This window comes from Medicago sativa, chromosome 1, assembly GCF_051527215.1.
Source record: "Medicago sativa cultivar Bolivia chromosome 1, Bolivia_mono, whole genome shotgun sequence".
Taxonomy (NCBI): domain Eukaryota; kingdom Viridiplantae; phylum Streptophyta; class Magnoliopsida; order Fabales; family Fabaceae; genus Medicago; species Medicago sativa.
Genome location: NC_140749.1, coordinates 3,521,294 through 3,542,490, shown reverse-complemented (window position 1 = coordinate 3,542,490; position 21,197 = coordinate 3,521,294). Strand labels below are relative to the sequence as shown.

Sequence of the window (21,197 nt, the reverse complement as noted above, 5' to 3'; positions counted from 1 at the left end):
ATAAAAAAGAAAGGGAAATGTTAACCAGTGCCCCCGGGGCACTAGTTAAGGATTATAAAGGGAAATGTTTTCTCGAAAATTGTGTATTTTGTTTTTTGAAATTTGAAAAAGTGTTGATTTTAATGCTGACTTTATTTTTTCTTTCTAATTTTGGCTGCTTAACTAGTGCCCCGGGGCACTGGTTAACATGACCCAGAAAGAAATACTGTTTGGTAGCTCCTCCACTTGACTTGGTCGTGTTCAATTTTTATAAAACTTGTTGCTATATTTACAAAATTGCCATTAATGAAATTTGTCATAATTTTCCGTGTTATTTAGACTGAAAACCAAAAACAGAAAAGCAAAACATGTTTTTGGTGTTTCCATTTTTTAGTTTTAAAAAAGAGAAAAAGGATAACAGTTTTTAAAACTATCAATTACTCCCTCCGTCTCATAATATTAGTCGTTTAAGGTTTGTGCGCGGTTATTAAGGAAATGATTAATTGTGTTGATTTCAATGGTAAAATTAGTAGCATTTACTAAAACACCCTTATTAATTGCAGTTAGTGGAGTAGTTAGTTGGATGTAATTCAATAAATAAGGGTATAATAGTAGAAAAAAATAATAAATGCTGCATTGGTATTGTGAAGTGACAATTATTTTGAGAAAAAAATAAAATGTTAAAGAGACAATAATTGTGAGACGGAGAGAGTACAAAAGAGTAATCAAACAAGTTTTATTCTTTTCTAATTTTCAAAAACTAAAAAACTGTTTTCAAAAAGCGAATCAAACAGGCCCTTAATCTCTATTTTTGTATGCTTTTGAGTACTAAAAAAAACATTTTCAACCACAAATATACCTTAAACTACAATACAACTTCAATAATGTTAACGTTTAACTCACTTATACTATCGATTTACTAAGTATACATAGATAGTTTGGCTCGTTTGGATTTAGGATTGATCCAAATCCCAAACTACTTTGAATTATGATCTATTTATTATGTCGATATAAAGCAAGTATGTGGAGATTGATACCAAAAAAAGAAAGAAAAGAGAGACAAGTATACAAAGTTTGTTTCTACTTTCTAATATATACTGCCCCCATGAGGCTACACGCGAACATGCCATGTTGATTCTTGTGAAGACACAAACAACTTGAGACAATAGGGAAAATTTAGGTTATTGATCAACTAAAAGTTCCCAAGATAATATCATTAAAAGGCCATGTAAATGGATCCTTAGACCAGGAGAGACCAATTTTTGAGTAATTAAATAGGTCTAACTCGTACACATTACTCATTTATAATTTTTTTAATTGTAATATTTAATAAACATTCAATCTCTCCAACTCATCACCTCACACAAGTTTTTTAAACGGAACCCATTTATTATCTATTAATAATTGTATATCATTATATTTCAATAATTAATTCTTTTAAAAAAGTGAGACCCGCCGAGAGAGTATCTATTTGAGACACTTCTCATTAGATACCTATCTTCTTTTCTCCACAATGGAAGTACTCGTTAGGTATTGATGCTTATGGAGTTAAGATCAATTCTTTTCTCCTTTTTATTTGCTTTTTCTTTATACACTTCCGTTTTTCTTTGCATTATTAGCCATGTCAAAGTAACGAATTACTAGCCATGTCAAAATAACAGTGCGCTTTAAAGGTAATGTGGAGTAACCATGTGATAAAAAGACTAAACTATTTAGGACATTATTTGTATACAAGGGGTATATCTCATTTGCACATGAAAAGTACATGACATAATACGATCATGCATCATTTAAAGTAGCTTTAAATTGCATAAATTAGTGACAATAGCTCACCTTATCTTTCCAAAGTCAAACTTAAGGGTAAGGTAAAGAGGTAAAGGGTATGAAAAAGGAAACAAACAAACCAACATATTGATCATTTGTCCAAATCTACATTTTTCAAAACCATGATTCTTGGACTGCGTGTAGTGTTAAATCATGGGGATTGTGAGTAGAGCTGTCAAAAATGGGCCGGGCTAACGGGCCGGCCCAAAAGCCCATATTTTTGGGCCGGGTCGGGCCTAAAAAAACTAGCCAAAAGCACACTCGGGCTTTTTGGCCCATACAAAAATTGGGCCGGGCCGGGCTGGCCCATCGGGCTTTGGGCCGGCCCATTATTACTATTGTTGCGGATTCGATGAGAAAACTCACACCAATAACAACTTGATGTGTGGAGCAAGGGATAATAAAGCAACCAATAATCAAAGTGAATAGAACAGTTATAATCACAAGCCAAAAGTAGAAAACAACACAGCAAGAGAAAAGAAGAAGAGAGAACACAAAGAATCTGTTTACCCAGTTCGGTCCAAATTGACCTAGTCTGGGGGAGAGAGCAGCCCTCCGTTCCACTATATGATGAGTAACGTTACAAAAGAGATGGATTACAAGAATAAGTCTCCCGCCTAATTCTACCCAAATCCCAGCCTCTTCCCGTAACCAAGAGACTCAATCCTAATAGTGTTTCCCAAGGTGAATCAACCCTCAAAACCTAGCGTTTGTTCCAAAGAGACAAACTCTATACAAACCCTAGTTTTGTTGTTGCCTTTCTAAACCCTTGTTTCAGCCCCCTTTATCTCAAGGTTTACACTGATACAATGCCTATATTTATAGTAAAAGAAACTCCCATAAAATTGTACCAAATCTGGCCCAAAAAATACGTTTCTGAAAAATAACTGATGACATCCTGTCATTACGTAATATTAGGGACTTATTGTGACATTTTGATAGAGTTCTCATGCAATTTATACTGTTCTGGAGTGCAAAAAGCTTAAAATTTGAAGTCTGTTCGAAGGAAATCGCGCCACGCCAATTTCAAGCCGTGCTGCGATTTTTGAAGCAAAATTACACACTTCCTGTAAAGAGGAAATCGCGGCACGCCATTATACAAGGCGCGGCGCGATTTTGATGGGTCAGGCCCATGACTTCTATAAATACTGCACTCAATCTGAAGAACAAGGGTTACGATTTTGGAGAGCAAAGTGCGATTTTGAGACATCGGAGACGGCTAGAAGGGCGATTTCTTCATCCTTTTACCAATTCATGTATGTTTTAATTATTTCATTGATTATGCTATTTGTAAACTCGATTATGAGTAGCTAAATCTCTTAGAGATTAGATCCGAGATGAATCTTTGTAACCCTAATTGACACATGTTGCTGTGAAACTCTATTTTGTTTATGAATTCAATTCTAGTTTATTCAATTCAATTGTTCTTAATGCTTTTTATATCTTGATCACATATAACTTGATTTTGTGAGAATGAATGACCACTGACCATGGCTTTCAACTTAGACCTAATTGAATTGTTCTAATAAACAGGGTTAGTCTGGGAATAGATAATCGTTTGTTAGTGATAATAGGTTAACGTTCGGTATAACCTTCAAGAATTATTAGACCACCTAAGGAATTAGGGGCTGTAGTTTAAGAAGAGGGTCCTAACTCAAGGGATTGATTAGGGCTATTTTGTTAATCATCGTAAATTAGAAAAGGATTCATAACAAATAGGTGCAGTAGACCAATTAGGGGAACTTAGAGGATTCGACGGATCTGATCTCATCTTTCTCTCGTATTATCTTAATCAAATCTATTCTCTTTTATTTGATTTCATAAAATCAAACCAAATCTACTGCCTAGTGGCAAAACAAAATAAACTTTACACATCCTAATTATATAACGAAATTGAATTATTGAAGTTAAAAACAGTCCTCGTGGGATCGATATTTTTACTACTTCGATAGTATTTGGTACACTTGCCAAACGTCTATCAAGTTTTTGGCGCCGTTGCCGGGGACTGTTGAGTCATTTCAATTTTTCAATTTTGTTTTTATTTAGGATTTCTGTCATTTATATTTTTGTATATATATTTATAAAAAAAAAGAAAAAAAAATATTATGCTCTTTGTTTTCTTCTCATTGTACTGTGCTACTGAAAAGTTTATCCAAGTTTTGCAGCTATGATAGACAGGGTACTCCTCTATGACACAGAAGAGATTGCTAAGTTGCAGTATGAAAAATATATGCTATCTTTTAAGATCAAAATTCTGGACAACAAAATCTCGAGTTGTGGTCATTATGAGGCGAATCAACCAGGTAGTGATGGTGAAGGGAAGAAAGAGGTGATCAACATCGATTACAATACTCAACTTCCGAATATTGTAGATGATTTCTTGGTGTCAAATCAAGTTTTATTTGAGAAGTTTGATGTTCAGTGTGGTGATCTTGTTGAGAAAGCACATGAGTCTCAGAGGAAGCTAGTTCAGATGGAGACTGAATGTCACAAGGTTGTTGTGGAAGAAAATCCCAAAGTAAGGAGTGTTGACATTTTCCCGAAGTCTGAACCAACGGAGGTTGAGGAAATCACTCGTGTGCAAATGGATGCACGTCCTTCTTTACGGTGGGAGAGCTTAAACTCTAAAGGTTTAACAGTGAGAGCATGGGAGCATCTACTTCTTTGCTACAAATTCATGGAATTCCTACCAAACAAGAGGAAGAAGAAGGATGATGTGTTCTTTCTGACATATTTGCCACCCTAACAGTGGTTGAAGCGTCAAGCTCAATGACGTAAAAGAAAGCGCTTGGTGGGAGGCAACCCACTATTTATTTTTCAGGTATGATTTTGTTGCTTTCAAATACAAAAATACAAAAATATTTTTCTTTTCTTTTATTACAAGGCAGGAAAGTTTAAAAATTTGTTCAAAATATACCTCTTGCCAAGAAAATCATGCAAGGTACTGATGTCTTGCATAATTCTCTCCTCAAAAGTTTTTCAAAAATTCAATGAACTCAGGCATTTTTCAAGAAAACAAAAAAAAAAAAAATTTGGCCTGAGGAAGCAAAACACACTCCCTGTTTCATCAAAATCGCGCCGCTCTGTGTAATTTGGCGTGCCGCGATTTTGAGGAACAGAAAAGCACTTCCCCTGTTTTAATGAAATCGCGCCGCGCCTTGTGTTTGGCCGCAGCGCGATTTTGCTTGGAAGCTGCCCAGATGTTTCAAAAACCAGCCTTTTTCACCATCCTTCCCATTCCCATTTTCCTACCGTTACTCTGTCAAAATTTCCCTACAAACCTAACCACGAAATTCCTTCATTATCATCATCTTAATCACTTCCTAAACATCATCAAACCGCAAATTCATCATCCATTCATCAACCTAAACCTCCACAATTCACCAATTTTCCAAAACTCCACAAATTTTCCATTCACCATCTTCCTTTCACTCACAAATGGCCTCCAACCAAAGAAACACCCGATCAAAGAAAGCCACCAACCCCAAGCCATCCACAAGCAAAACTAAACGCCCTCGTGCCGCATCCGAACCACCCGAAAACGCCATCCATTTCATCAATGACCAAGCCCAAGAGTTCCACCAATCCATGAAAAGTTTTAAAGTTGTGGGGGAGAGAGAGTTTGACTTCACAAGGCTTGTTAGGTATCCGTTCTTTGAGGTTGAATTACGAAGGAGAGGGGTGGACGAAGTTGAATGAGATGATCAATGAAGTGAACAACAAAACTGTGACTGTTGAATTCATTGCAAATGCACGGGTTTCCTATACACCCTTTCAAACTTTTGTTCGAGGCAAGACCATTGATTTCAGCCCTGAAGCTCTTAATGAATGGCTGAATGTTCAACCACCGGAGGAGTGTTGGGTTGAGAAACTGAGGAGGGAGAGATTTGGTATGACAGAGGATACATTTGAAGACATCATTACCACGATGTGTAGGCCTGGGTCTACTTGGAAAAAGTCCCGGATGCTTACCTATGCTGAGATGTTACCATGATGATGTGAACATGGGCTGATCTACTGATGGATTAGCATTTTCTGCTTTGTATTTTATTTTCAGTCATTTTTCTTTTGATGTATTTTCTTTATTTTCTTTTTAATGTCGAAGTCCATTGAACTTATTTCCCTATTGTAATTGCTCCTGCACTTGTTTATTATTAATGAATTTGTTTTGTTTCATGTGACCTATTCCAGTTTAGTAACAGTTGTTTGATGAAACGGTATTCCAAAAGTTCTAAAGGAGGGGTGACTTGATTCAAAGGCGAAGTGTACGGCGTTGCTAGGTAGTCACATACTCCCAGAAATCTCAGCCATAAGGTTCATTGCCAAAATTTGTTTTTCAATTTACTTATACTTAGATTAGTTTTCCATGCAACTACATTTCTAGAACTTGCATTGTTTCTCTATTATTGATTGGTCTTTGTCAATTACACACTGAGGCAAAAGTGCTTGGTCCTGTGAGCCTTTTTGAAGCCTACCCTGTTTTAATTTGTTAAATTTATCCTTTCTTAACCAATTGTGAGCCGGTAGGATTAGAACTTTTTGTTCGGTGACAAACTACATTACAAGCCTAGAGACTTTTAGGACTTGTCCCTTAATGTATTTTCTAAGTTAAGGCATTGTAGAGTGTTGCTAAAGATTAAGTTTGGGGTTGCTATTGGAATTTGCAACCAACTAAGTTTGGGGTGGGGGTACTAGAGAATAAGAGAACAAAAATGAATAAAATATGAAATTGTCATGCAAAATACACACAAAAATGGTGTATCAAAAAAAAAAGGAATTGAATGATGAAAAAGGGACAAAACATTGAAAATCCGAGTAACTTCAAACTCGATTGTCCCTAAATGTTAAAAATATTCTCTAGTACCTTTGCATTGATTGTTATTCCACAAGGTGAATGATCGAAGGATTGAATTTTGTGCTTTAATTTCCGTAGGAATGCCTAACTCAAATTTTGTGTAGCCTACTTATCCAAATATATCCCACCTTTCACCTAAGCCCCGTTATAACCCTAAAGACCTCAAAAGTGTGTAATGATATTGACTTTGATTGATGTTTAGAAACTTTTCAAGCGTATGGTAATATGTAGACCTGCATGTCGACTGGTAGAACCCTATTTCATATTGTTGCGTGGAGTTGTGAATTGGTGGATGCGAACAAGTCAAACTAGCTCATCTTTAGCTAGAAGGAGAATGAACTTTTGGGTACTATCGTTTTGTCAGGTAACTGTTATTTTACTGTCGTTTGTCACTGTTGCAAGCAAATTCCTTGAGGACAAGGAATGGTTTAAGTTTGGGGTTGTGATGACATCCTGTCATTACGTAATATTAGGGACTTATTGTGACATTTTGATAGAGTTCTCATGCAATTTATACTGTTCTGGAGTGCAAAAAGCTTAAAATTTGAAGTCTGTTCGAAGGAAATCGCGCCACGCCAATTTCAAGCCGTGCTGCGATTTTTGAAGCAAAATTACACACTTCCTGTAAAGAGGAAATCGCGGCACGCCATTATACAAGGCGCGGCGCGATTTTGATGGGTCAGGCCCATGACTTCTATAAATACTGCACTCAATCTGAAGAACAAGGGTTACGATTTTGGAGAGCAAAGTGCGATTTTGAGACATCGGAGACGGCTAGAAGGGCGATTTCTTCATCCTTTTACCAATTCATGTATGTTTTAATTATTTCATTGATTATGCTATTTGTAAACTCGATTATGAGTAGCTAAATCTCTTAGAGATTAGATCCGAGATGAATCTTTGTAACCCTAATTGACACATGTTGCTGTGAAACTCTATTTTGTTTATGAATTCAATTCTAGTTTATTCAATTCAATTGTTCTTAATGCTTTTTATATCTTGATCACATATAACTTGATTTTGTGAGAATGAATGACCACTGACCATGGCTTTCAACTTAGACCTAATTGAATTGTTCTAATAAACAGGGTTAGTCTGGGAATAGATAATCGTTTGTTAGTGATAATAGGTTAACGTTCGGTATAACCTTCAAGAATTATTAGACCACCTAAGGAATTAGGGGCTGTAGTTTAAGAAGAGGGTCCTAACTCAAGGGATTGATTAGGGCTATTTTGTTAATCATCGTAAATTAGAAAAGGATTCATAACAAATAGGTGCAGTAGACCAATTAGGGGAACTTAGAGGATTCGACGGATCTGATCTCATCTTTCTCTCGTATTATCTTAATCAAATCTATTCTCTTTTATTTGATTTCATAAAATCAAACCAAATCTACTGCCTAGTGGCAAAACAAAATAAACTTTACACATCCTAATTATATAACGAAATTGAATTATTGAAGTTAAAAACAGTCCTCGTGGGATCGATATTTTTACTACTTCGATAGTATTTGGTACACTTGCCAAACGTCTATCAATAACAGCACGCAAAATCGGGCCCCGATTTTTACCATTCGGGCGCCGATTTTTCCAGTACCAAACTGCTCCCAAAGACAGCCAAAATCGGGCCCCGATTTTTGCCATTCGGGCCCCGATTTGTACTTTCAGCAAACATCAATTTTTGGCCTCCAAACTCCAATTTTGAGTCACTTTCACAACAATCTCCACCTTGACTCCAAATTAGTGATGATGCCCATTTAACATCAACACCTTGCTGCTCTTTCCCTTGTTCCCACTACACCAAGTAGCTCCACAAGTTTGCACCCTAATCCCTTCAGCCATCGGAATGTCTTCCGCCTTCTCGAAGGTACTTGCAGTCTAACTACGCCAGGAATTTTAGGTAGTTCCACAAGCCTTTACCATAACCTCTTCAACACGAGACATCTCCCGCTTCCTTGAAGATCTACTTGTTCCCAATCACCCTTGGCTTTTAGAGTAATCCACAAGTATACACCTCCCATCCCTTCAGCCCTCGGAATGTCTTCCGCCTTCTCGAAGGTCCTTGCAGTCTAACTACGCTAGGTATTTTAGGTAGTCCCACAAGCATTCACCATGACATCTTCAACACAGGACATCTCCCGCTTCCTTGAAGGTCTCCTTGCATCCAATCACCCTTGGCCTTTTTTTTTAGGGTAATCCCGTAAGCCGTGCTATACATTCTTCAACCTTATGAAGAAATCCCTTGCTCACCATAGAGCATAGCACCCAAGGTCCTCCATAGCCGTACCATTACCGGTGTGTTCAACTCCACCTCAAGCTGAGCGTACTCTACTGTTGGAACAAAATGTGTTTAACAATGAACCTTAAAGAGTTTTGATGATAACAAGGTATTAAAAATTGTAAATTGGACTAGCTAATATTTGTTCAAGTGTACAGGACCATAATTATAAAGTTACATCATCATTGGTTCTGAATGAGCAAATAAAGAGCAAAAGAAAATGAAGCTTAGATGATTCTGAAGGCAAAGTGCTCCTGAAGTCAAGCTGCTCCTGAAGAAATAGCGCTCCTGAAGTAAGCCACTCCTGAAGAATAGTGCTTCTGAAGACAAGAGGTCCAGAAGCCACATCATCAGAAGCTGCGTCATCAGAAGCTGCAGAAGTCATATCATCAGAAGCTGCATCATCAGAAGCTGCCTCATCAGAAGCTATTTCACCAGAAGCTGAATCTCAACTGGATTTGCAAAAGATTCAAGAATTGAAGAATTATCAATGCAAAAGCTGTCCATTGGATTCGAAAACACAAACAAAGGATTAGTGGAATTTTGCAACGGTCATTTCAAAGGTGTTTGAAGGCTTGTGCTTGCATTTTGGACGAAAGCGTTGACATTGTACTTTGTACGAATTGTACAACCACGTTCTCCACTACTCTGTTTTGTGTCCACGCTTCAAGACAAGAAAATAGCTCCAGAATACGGTCTCGCCTGCATATATGTTCCTTTGGATAAGGAATGGATTTCAAATTGGTTCTTCATAGGACAACAACCAAATCAGGCAAAAGATCATTGGTGAAAGATCAAGCTTCACTAACGACTCTTTGGTGTGCTGGCAATTTCATAACGTCTCTTTCACACCTCTATATAAAGGAGTGAAGACCTAGAGAATTGGTAATGCAAGAACGCTAAACGAAAGACTCACAAGATTTTCACAAGTACCAAACCTCTGCTGAAATTGTTCTGCATTCACTTAGAATTTCTGTGTCTCAAAGTCATATCTTAGAAATTCTTAAGTCCATTGAGTCTGTATCTGATTTGTATTGTGAGCACCTCTGATTGTATATCAAGTGTTCAACCTTAAACAATTTTCTGTGTAATTTTGTTTAGTTAGGAAGTCTCTAGCAGTTGTGCTTGAGCAGGAAGTCTCTTGATTGTGTTCTTGAGCAAAGGAAGTCTCTTGCTTGTGTGCTTGAGCATTGGAAGTCTCTTGCTTGTGTGCTTGAGCATTTGTAATCAGATATTACTCATAGTGAAATCTCCTTGGAAGTGCAAGGGGGACTGGACTACTTCCGGATTGTGGAAGGAACCAGTATAATTGCTTTGTGTCGTTCTTCTTCTCTCTCTCTGTTTTATTCCGCTGCATTTAGATTCTGATTATCACTTCAGAAGCTGTCTCACCTAGCTTCTGATCAGTGTGTTCAGTTTTTAGGAGAAAAGAAGAATTTTTCAAAACACAATTCAACCCCCCTTCTTGTGTTTTTCTCACCTTCAATTGGTATCTAGAGCCTTGGTCTGTTGTGTAACACTTAACCGTGCAACAGTCAAAGATCTGAGAAAAACATGTCTACTCCTCCTCCTACTGGTTCTAGTGATACTAGCTATAAACATGTCTCACATGATTATAGTGATAGTAAGAAAACCAGTGTTGGAAAAGTTCCAAAGTTCAATGGAGATGCTGAAGAGTTCTCTTGGTGGAAGACCAACTTTTACAGTTACATCATGAGCCTGGATGAAGAATTATGGGATATTCTGGAAGATGGTGTTGGTGATTTAGTCCTTGATGAAGAAGGAGCTGCTGTGGATAGAAAGAAACATACTCCAGAACTGAGGAAACTTTACAAGAAGCATCATATTATCAGAGGAGCCCTTGTCACTGCCATACCCAAAGCAGAGTATATGAAGATGAGTGACAAATCCACTGCTAAAGCTATGTTTGCTTCTCTCTGTTCAAATTATGAAGGGAGCAAGAAGGTCAAAGAAGCAAAGGCTCTCCTGCTTGTACATCAGTATGAGTTATTCAAGATGAAGGATGATGAAACTATTGAGGAGATGTACTCAAGGTTTCAAACCTTAGTTTCTGGGCTACAGATTCTAAAGAAGAGCTATGTTGCTTCTGATCATGTAAGCAAGATACTCAGAAGCTTACCTGCCAGATGGAGACCAAAAGTGACTGCCATTGAGGAAGCTAAAGATTTAAACACTTTAAGTGTCGAAGATCTTGTTAGTTCTCTCAAAGTTCATGAGTTAAGTCTTAATGAACATGAGTCTACTAAGAAGAGTAAATCAATAGCTCTTCCATCCAAAGGCAAGTCATCAAAAGCTCTCAAAGTAGTTGAATCTGAAGAGGAAGAACAGTCAAGTTCAGATTCTGAACCAGATGCTGCTGAAATGGCCATGCTCTCAAACAGACTTCAATATCTGGCCAAGAAGAACAGAAAGTTTCTCTCCAGAAGGGGTAACTCCAGAAGCTCAAAGAAAGAAGATCAGAAGGGATGCTTCAACTGTAAGAAGCCTGGACACTTCATTGCTGAATGCCCTGATCTTCAAAGAGAAAAGTCAAAGGACAAGTCAAAGAGGTCTACATTTAAACCAAGCAAACTCAAGAAGCAGATTAAGCAGAGTTTAATGGCAACCTGGGATGATTTGGGTAGTGAATCTGGATCTGATAAAGAGGAAGCTGATGAAGATGCAAAGGTAGCTGTTGGGTTGGTAGCAACAGCAACTTCAGAAGCTGGATCAGATTCAGACTCAGAAGATGAAAACGAGGTATATTCCAAAATTCCCAGAGATGAACTTGTTGAGTCACTTAAAGAACTTCTTACACATTTTGAAGTAAGAACCAATGAGTTGAAGGATTTAAAAGAAAAATATGCTGATTTGGTACAACAGCAAAAATCAACTATATTGGATCTGAAAGCTTCTGAACCAGGACTTAGGGGCTTTGACTTCATGTGTAAAACATATGAAGATCAGCTCAGGTTTTTATGTCAGAAGCTACAAGAAAAGTGTAATGAAAAACCTTTAAGTAACCATGAAATTGCTCTTGAAAATTTTATTATATCTGGCATTGACAGAAGCAGAGTAGCTTCTATGATTTATAGCATTTACAAGAACAATGGCAGAGGAATTGGTTTTCCAGAAGTGAAACTTGAGAAAACCAATCTAAAATCTTGTTGTGAATGCATCAAGGAAGGTCTGAAAACATTCTTTGTACCAGAAGGGGCTGAGTTGGAAACTGTTGTTCAATCAGAACCTGAAGCTTCTAGTCCTAAGGCTAAGATTACTTCAACGCCAAAGAACTCTAAGTCAAAGGCTATGATCAAATCTGATTCCAAGACTTCAAAGGTCAGGATCCTGAAAAGATCAGAACCTATTCCTCAGAGTCTGGTGAAACCAAAATCTGGGGTTCTGAAGTCTAAGTTTCAGAAGAAGATAGTTACTGCTTCTGAAGTACCAAAACCTAAGGTGATGGTTAATCAGAAGCAACCCAACTCACATCACAAGGTACAAGAAGTGAAGAGTAAAGCCTTAAGTAATAACCTTCCAGGACCCATAGAACAATGGGTACCTAAATCTAAAAATGTCAATGATGCAGGTATGTCTAAGAGCAGTGCCAAAGCAAAGATCATGGTACCTAGACAGCGGTTGCTCAAGACACATGACAGGAGACAAGTCCATGTTCCTCAGCCTAACAATGAAAGAGGGAGGAAATGTGAAATTTGGGGGCAACCAGTCAGGCAAGATCATAGGTACAGGAACTATTGGTAATTCCTCTACCTCAATTAATAATGTATGGTTGGTAGATGGTCTTGAACATAACCTTTTGAGCATTAGTCAATTTTGTGATAATGGTTATGATGTGCTTTTTGAAAAACCCAACTGTACAGTAATCAACAAGAAAGACAAATCCATTGTGTTCAAGGGAAAGAGAGTTGACAATGTCTATAAAATCAATTTTTCTGAACTGGCTGATCAGAAGGTGGTTTGCCTACTATCAGTGAATGATAAGAAATGGATGTGGCACAGAAGGTTGAGACATGCTAACTGGAGGTTAATCTCTAAGCTTAGTAAGTTACAACTTGTGAAAGGGCTACCAGACATTGACTATCATTCAGATGCACTCTGTGGTGCATGTCAGAGAGGGAAAATTGTGAAATCATCTTTTAAAACCAAAGACATTGTTTCAACCTCAAGACCTTTAGAATTACTCCATATTGATTTATTTGGACCAGTGAGTACTGCATCCCTATATGGAAGTAGATATAGATTAGTCATTGTTGATGATTACAGCAGATGGACTTGGGTGAAATTCATAAAGAGTAAAGATGTTGCGTGTGATGTATTCAGTAGCTTCTGCACTCAAATTCAATCTGAAAAAGAATCAAAAAATTTCAAAGTCAGAAGTGATCATGGTGGAGAATTTGAAAATGAGCCATTTGAAGCTTTTTGTGAAAAACATGGAATTTTCCATGAGTTCTCTTCTCCTAGAACACCACAACAAAATGGGGTTGTAGAGAGAAAGAATAGAACTTTACAAGAAATGGCCAGAACCATGATTCATGAAAACAATTTACCAAAACATTTTTGGGCAGAAGCAGTGAATACAGCATGCTATGTTCAAAACAGGATCTATATTAGACCTATTTTGGAGAAAACAGCATATGAACTCTTTAAAGGAAGAAAACCCAATATCTCTTACTTTCATCAATTTGGATGTACATGTTACATTCTGAACAACAAGCTCTACCTAAAGAAATTTGATGCCAAGGCCCAAAGGGGAATCTTTTTAGGTTACTCTGAAAGGTCAAAGGCATACAGAGTGTATAATTCAGAAACACTTTGTGTTGAAGAATCTATGCACGTTAAATTTGATGACAAGGAGCTTGAAGATAAAACTTCAAAGCAAGGTGAAAGTTCTGCAGAGATACAGGTTCCTGAAGCTACTCCAGAACCTGATCAGATAGCTGAGTCTGAAGATAGTCCAGAAGCTGAACCCACATCAGAAGCACAAGATGAAGCTGCTTCTGATGAAGCACAAGATGGCTCACATCAAGCAGATCCTCCCAGAAACACATTCAAACACAAGTCTTCACATCCTGAGGAGCTAATCATTGGAAACAAGGATAGTCCAAGAAGAACAAGATCACATTTCAGACAAGAGGAGTCAATGATTGGACTAATCTCAATGATTGAACCTACAACAGTTGATGAAGCACTTTCAGATGATGGATGGATCCTAGCTATGCAAGAAGAGTTGAATCAATTTCAAAGAAATGATGTGTGGGATCTGGTACCCAAACCTCAGCACAAGAACATTATTGGAACAAAATGGGTATTCAGAAACAAGCTGAATGAGCAAGGTGAAGTAACAAGAAACAAAGCCAGGCTTGTTGCACAAGGGTATAGTCAACAAGAAGGCATTGATTACACTGAAACGTTTGCTCCAGTTGCAAGATTGGAAGCAATCAGGTTACTTCTTTCCTATGCAGTTAATCATGGCATAATATTATATCAAATGGATGTCAAGAGTGCTTTTCTAAATGGTGTCATAGAAGAAGAAGTGTATGTCAAGCAACCTCCTGGATTTGAGGATATTAAATATCCTGACCATGTTTTTAAACTGAAGAAATCACTATATGGCTTTGTCACGACCCAAAACACTAATCGTGACCGGCGCACAAACTAGAACATTCTAGCCCGGCAAGCCTATTGATTCATCTTGACAAACTATAAAATAAAAACAATTCCAATTCGGTTTTCACTTCAATAAAAATATTTACTGAAATTTTGACATAGTTTCCCCTGTAAATTCAACATTTCCAAGATGTAAATCCTGTTTTAAAAACCTGTTCTATCAGCCAGAATCTCCAAACAACATCTTTATTTTCATACTACTTGTACAACTCAAAATAAAACATCCTAGATATCCAAATAGTTGTAGATACATCAATTGACCCTAGAATATACATAAATAAAAGAGTCGGCCATTCAGAACGAAACACCCCTACTAGAAATCACCTAAGATATCTAGCATGTGTGTTAAACTTGGCGACTAATACATTGAAATGGTAAAATAAATAAATATTCTCTGAACAAATCATATAATAAATATAGTCATACTCATAACTTTAATCATAAACATAATACTAATCATAACATATATCCGATCTATCGTATTCTGGTATAGCTTATACTTTGACATACTTATTTGAGTATGTCTCCGATTCTTTTTCGATAACAACTAGTTTCGGCTAACTAAGCCGGAGTTCCATAACTAAAATTCCTCATTTCCAACTATTGGTAAAATGCCCATGAAATATTTCTTCGTAGCTAACTCATTCCAAACATAATTTTCATGTTAACATGCGTATGCTATGTTAGTGTTCATGTTGGAGGGTCCTTAGAATTTTTCCTTGATTTCATAATTTTATTTTTGTTCTCTTTCAAATATTATTCAAATAATTCTTGACTTAAAATTTCATATCATTAATTATACATTTCGTTCGTTACTATGAGCCGTACCTCATAGGCTACATTATCTCTCGTTGTAGCAAACGGATTACTATGACCCGTACGTCATAGGCTACATTATCTCTCGTTGTAGCAAACGGATTACTATGACCCGTACGTCATAGGCTACATTATCTCTCGTTGTAGCAAACGGATATAGAATTCATTACTATGACCCGTACGTCATAGGCTACATTATCTCTCGTTGTAGCAAACGGAGTTTTCATCAATTTTCTCATTTTTATTTCTTTCTTTCAAATCATTTCTATAATTTTATACATCAATTGTCTTGATAGAATTTCCCTCCAACATTTATACTAGCATAAACATACTTATTAACATAAAAGATATTTTAGGATACACTAATTCAGAAATAACCATTCTACTATCTCATATTTATTCTGTTTCAAATGTACCGTTCATATGGCATAATAGTCATGCTATAATTATGCCAACTTATTCTAATAATTCATAGAAATTCCATCAATCACCATCTTAATCCAATTCCAAACAAGTTCTTAAATTATCTATACACATATCGTATAACTTTATATGTTCTTTTTATTACTAATCATCCATATACTTCTTTAAACCCACGAACTATCAATGTCAATACACAAGTAACGATATCATTACTACTAATAAACTCTAATAAACCATCCAATCTACACACTAATACTCACATAGGGCATTATACACATTTGCTACAAATTTGATAAAATGAGTGTTAAAATTCTTATCCAAGCTAAAGCCATTTATTTCCATAAAAGCTTCATTTACACTATCAAAGAATTGTGTCAAAGTTATAAAAATTCAACAAATTTATTTTCCAGAGCACTAGCCGAAATTGTGCAGACATACACTAAAATTAATCAAATTATCCTTCCTCCAATTTCAACACTACCATAAACATATCTAACATAAAAGCTATTTTTAGAGTATACTAGCAAGGGGAATTAACCTAATGTTATAACATCATTAATTATGTCCTAATGTATCAAAATCATATATTATCATTCTAATGGCATAATATAACTACCCAAAGGAAAGTTTTTTACTATCTAAGGGAACTCACACTCTTGTGTTGGTTCCTTTGATGAACTTTGTGGCAAAACCTCCAACTCCAAGCCACTAGCTAAACTCTTTCCTTCTCCAATTGCTCTTACAATCATCAAACATGTTAAAACCACAATACCCATAACATTTTAAACACACTCAAAGCACAAAAATGGAGAATTTCACAAAACTAATCTTTCCCCAAAAAAGAAGGGTGTGGTTCGACCCACACAACCATGGAGGAAAGGAAAGACTTCTTTGTGACTTACCAATGGCTCAAAACTTCATGGGTACACCTAAAATCAAGCTTTTAAGCAACTTCCAATGGATTGGTAAGATAATGTGATTTTGAAAAAATTTTATGGAAATGGGGCGGCTTGCTTCTAGTGAGAGGAAGAGATGAATTTTTCTTGTGATTCTTGCTATACACTTGTAATAACATCACTACTAAGCTTGAATCATGATTTTTGGAGTGATTTTGGGAGTTTTGAAAATTGAAGAGCATGATGAATAGTGAAGGGGAGAGAGCCGATGGTTTTTCTTCTTGGGAGGGAAAGGAAAAAAAATGTTGTGATATTTTTGTGTAGAAGGAAATTGGAATTGTGTGGAAAATTCCATACTTTTCCTATATAAAAAAAAATATTTGGCCACCAAAAAGTCTAAATTACCCTTGGCTTAAAAATATCTTGGAGGAGATATTACAGGCTTGAAACAAGCTCCCAGAGCTTGGTATGATAGACTAATTAATTTCTTAATCAAAAATGACTTTAAAAGAGGACAGGTTGATACTACACTCTTCAGAAGGACCCTTGAGAAAGATATTCTTGTTGTGCAAATATATGTTGATGATATAATATTTGGTTCTACTAATGCATCTCTTTGCAAGGAATTTTCTGAGTTAATGCAGGATGAATTTGAAATGAGCATGATGGGAGAGCTGAAGTTCTTCCTGGGCATTCAAATCAATCAATGCAAAGATGGAGTCTATGTTCATCAATCAAAGTACACAAAGGAGCTTCTGAAGAAGTTCAAACTTGAAGATTGTAAAGTGATGAACACTCCAATGCACCCTACGTGCACCTTAAGCAAAGAAGATGAAGGAGCTAAAGTAGATCAGAAGCTGTATAGAGGTATGATTGGTTCTTTGTTATACCTCACTGCATCTAGGCCAGATATTTTATTCAGTGTATGCTTGTGTGCAAGATTCCAATCAGATCCTAGAGAATCTCATATGACTGCTGTCAAGAGAATCTTCAGGTATTTGAAAGGAACAACTAATCTTGGACTCCTTTATAGGAAATCCTTAGATTATAAGCTAATTGGATTCTGTGATGCTGATTATGCTGGTGATAGGATTGAAAGAAAGTCAACCAGTGGCAATTGTCAATTTCTGGGTGATAATCTTATATCCTGGGCTAGCAAAAGACAAACAACTATTGCTATGTCTACAGCAGAAGCAGAATACATTTCAGCTGCAAGTTGTTGTACACAACTACTTTGGATGAAACATCAGTTGGAAGATTATCAGATAACTGCTAACAGTATTCCCATTTATTGGGATAATACTGCTGCTATTTGTTTGTCTAAAAATCCAATTTTGCATTCAAGAGCTAAGCACATTGAAATCAAACACCATTTTATCAGAGATTATGTTCAAAAAGGAATTTTAGATATACAATTCATTGATACTGAAAATCAATGGGCTGATATATTTACTAAGCCTTTAACTGTTGAAAGATTTGATTTTATAAAGAAAAATTTGAACATGCATTACGTGTCTGATTAGATGTTTGCTTGCTCCTGAATAGGATTTTAGGTTCTGAAGTTAGTTCAGAAGCAGTAGTCCATCAGAAGCTCTTTATTGAGGTTCTGAGGAAAACTCGCTTCTGATGACGTCAGCATCTGAAGTCCAGAAGCTGGATTTATTGCTTCTGAATAGTTGAATTAGTGGAAACGTTGGGAGTTACCTTTTAAAAAATAACTTCTGGCCCACTAACTTGGTAGTTACTCTGTGAACTTCTTACGTGGCCTGTATGTGTTGGTGTATAACTAAAAAGGGCAATGATGATTTAATAGCTTTGAAAGTACTTTTCACGCGCCCCTAATTTTGTCATTAATGTTATGTTTGTTTGTCTCTTTTGAATTGCAATCGTTTTACTTTTAACACTTTGATAATTCACACACTACTCACTCACAACAAACACATTTCCTCTCAAACCTCTTGCGAAGTAAGCGCATTCTCTCAACCTTAGAACCCTAAAATCTTCATCTTCTTCAAATCTTCGTCAATCATCAAATGGCATCATCAAGCTCAAAAGTTTCAGAATCTACATCAAACAAGCAAAGCGTATCAGAATCTGGGTCCATCTACAAAGAGAAGACTATGGATATTCCATGGAAATCCTTAATCGTCCAAGTAGAATCACCAGTGGACTTCACTTCACTCAAGAAGTACGAAGTGGACATGGAAGGCTACGTAGAAACTCAGAAACTGTCTGGCTACTTCAACATGCTAAATGGGCCAACATATGTGAACTTGGTCAAAGATTTCTGGTTAAGGGCTGAAATTGTCAATAGAAAGCCTGTGAAGGCAGCAGATAAACCAGCTGGGTCGAAGAAAGGAAAGAAGGAGATTGAGTTGAATCCCACTTCCTTCAGTAGCCTTGAGATAAGGTCTGAAGTGATGGGTATTCCTGTAATCATCACAGAGGAGATAGTTGCTAAAGCTTGTAGAATGGATGCAGAAGGAAGGTTTCAAGAAATTGTTAAAAAGGATGATGTCCTTCTGCAAAACTACTACAACACTCTTCTGGGTGGAAACAAAGATGCTAAGCCTTCTGAAATGGAGATTCACAATAGAATGTTGGTGAAATTCAGCAATGATTGCTTCTTTCAAAGAGCAGGTGGGTCTGATCAACCCAACAACCAACAGAAGCTAGCAATCTATTTCATGACCAATCTGGAAAAGATAAACTTTCCAAGATATGTATTGGATCATCTCTGCTGGGCTATTAATGAAAGCACAGTCAAAGGAAGGAAACAAGTGCCCTATGGAAGATTGCTCTCTGAGATCTTTTATCAAGGGAAAGTGCTGGATTTGTTGAGAAGAAAAAGGGATGCTTCTGATAAATGCTTCGAAGTTTCTACTGCAGAGAAGACTATCAGTAGCAAGACTTTGCATTCAATGCACTTTTTCAAGACAGCTCCTAAAGATGAGAAATGGTTGGAGTTGACCACAGAAGAATCTGAGATTATCAGGGACTTTCCTTCCATAGTTAAGGAAAGTAATCCTGAACACTTAGCTAGATTAGTAGCTGGGTACGTCTTGGAGGAAGATGCGAGGTCTCAGGAGGAAGCTGCTCTTGCTAAAGGGAAAGGCAAGAAGGCCAAAGCAGTTGCTGTGTCAGAAGCTGCTGTTTCTGATGCACCTAAAGGGAAAAGGGCCAGAACTAGTTCTGAATCTGATGCTGCTCCTACTAAAGGAAAGAAGGACAGAACCAGTACTGAGTCAGAAGCTGCTATTGCTAAAGTTGCTAAGTCTGAAGCTAAACCTATTTCTATCAAGGATAAAGGAAAGATGCAGAAGATTGATGCTGCTTCTATTCCTCAGAAGAGAAGAAAAGGTAAGGCAGACTTGGTAATCACTCAAGAGCAGCTGGAGGAAGCTCTTGAAGAAATGGAAAAAGAAGAGGCTGATCCCAAGCTGAAGAAGAAGAAGGCTCCCCTTCAACTTGTGAGTCCTATGGTTGAGATGACTCCAATAAGGAAAAGGATGGCAGATGAACGTGCTTCTGAACTTATTGCAGACAAAAAGGATCTAAAAGCACAATACACTCATCAAAGAGATGAAAAGCTCAAGGCTTTGGGATTGGAAGACTGTGATAGGTTCTACAAAGATAAATTGGCTGAAGTAAGAGCCATTGCTGGTAAGCCCACTGAAGACAATGAGGAAGACGATATGATGCTCATTTTTGAAAATGCTCCAGAAGAGGGAACTTCAGAAGTAGTTCCTCAAGCTGCTGATCCACAGAAGATCACTTCTGAAGCTGGCCCTGCAGATCAGGTAATTCAGATTCCAGTCACCTCTATCCCCATTTCACCTTCTTCACCATCAGTACCTGAACAAATAGAAGACACTTCTGTCTTAGACAATCTTGCTCTCCACTACTCAGGTGAGTTACCTATAGACAAATTTACCTCAGAAAAGGCCTCTGAAACAACTCCAGAAGCAGCTGCTTCTGAAAATGTTGTTTCAGAAAACCCCCATCAACACACACCTGAACCACATAAACCCACATCACCCCCACAATCACCAACAGCTACCATTAACCCCCAACTCAACACTCAAACATCAACTTCACCACAACAACCACCAACTGAAATTGAACACTCCCCACAACCAACTCCCATGGATATTGACAACTCTCAAGTCAATGTCCAAGACCTAACCGCACACATTGCTTCTGACCAGCCTTCATCTTCAAACACACAAACACACTTTACCATTCCAGTTCCTAACCCTGTTCAAGATCTGGAAATCAGTGATTCTGATCTTGAAATCCTTGAACAACCACCCACAAACATCCTGGAATCTGGATATATTAATTCTGAGCTTCTGACAATCCTTAGTAGATTGCATAATCTTGTGGATCAACGAAGGACAATTGATCTCACAAGTGCATATGAAGACTCCTGGGCATCT

The 21,197-nt window shown here is 37.2% G+C and overlaps 1 protein-coding gene and 1 long non-coding RNA gene across 2 annotated transcripts; one reads left to right on the top strand and one right to left on the bottom strand.

The window, feature by feature from the left end:
• Window positions 1-10,232: 10,232 nt before the first annotated feature.
• Window positions 10,233-14,662, top strand: LOC146951803 (uncharacterized). The gene is made up of 3 exons (XM_085734283.1): window positions 10,233-12,433; window positions 12,525-14,398; window positions 14,626-14,662. Exons 1-3 carry the CDS (start codon window positions 10,490-10,492, stop codon window positions 14,660-14,662), a joined length of 3,855 nt encoding a protein of 1,284 aa, XP_085590409.1. The 5' UTR covers window positions 10,233-10,489.
• Window positions 14,663-14,664: 2 nt separating this feature from the next.
• Window positions 14,665-17,193, bottom strand: LOC146951802 (uncharacterized). Its single transcript, XR_015032534.1, has 2 exons — window positions 16,765-17,193; window positions 14,665-16,600 (listed from the first exon to the last, which is right to left on the bottom strand). It is a non-coding gene; the product is annotated as an uncharacterized LOC146951802 (long non-coding RNA).
• Window positions 17,194-21,197: the final 4,004 nt, after the last annotated feature.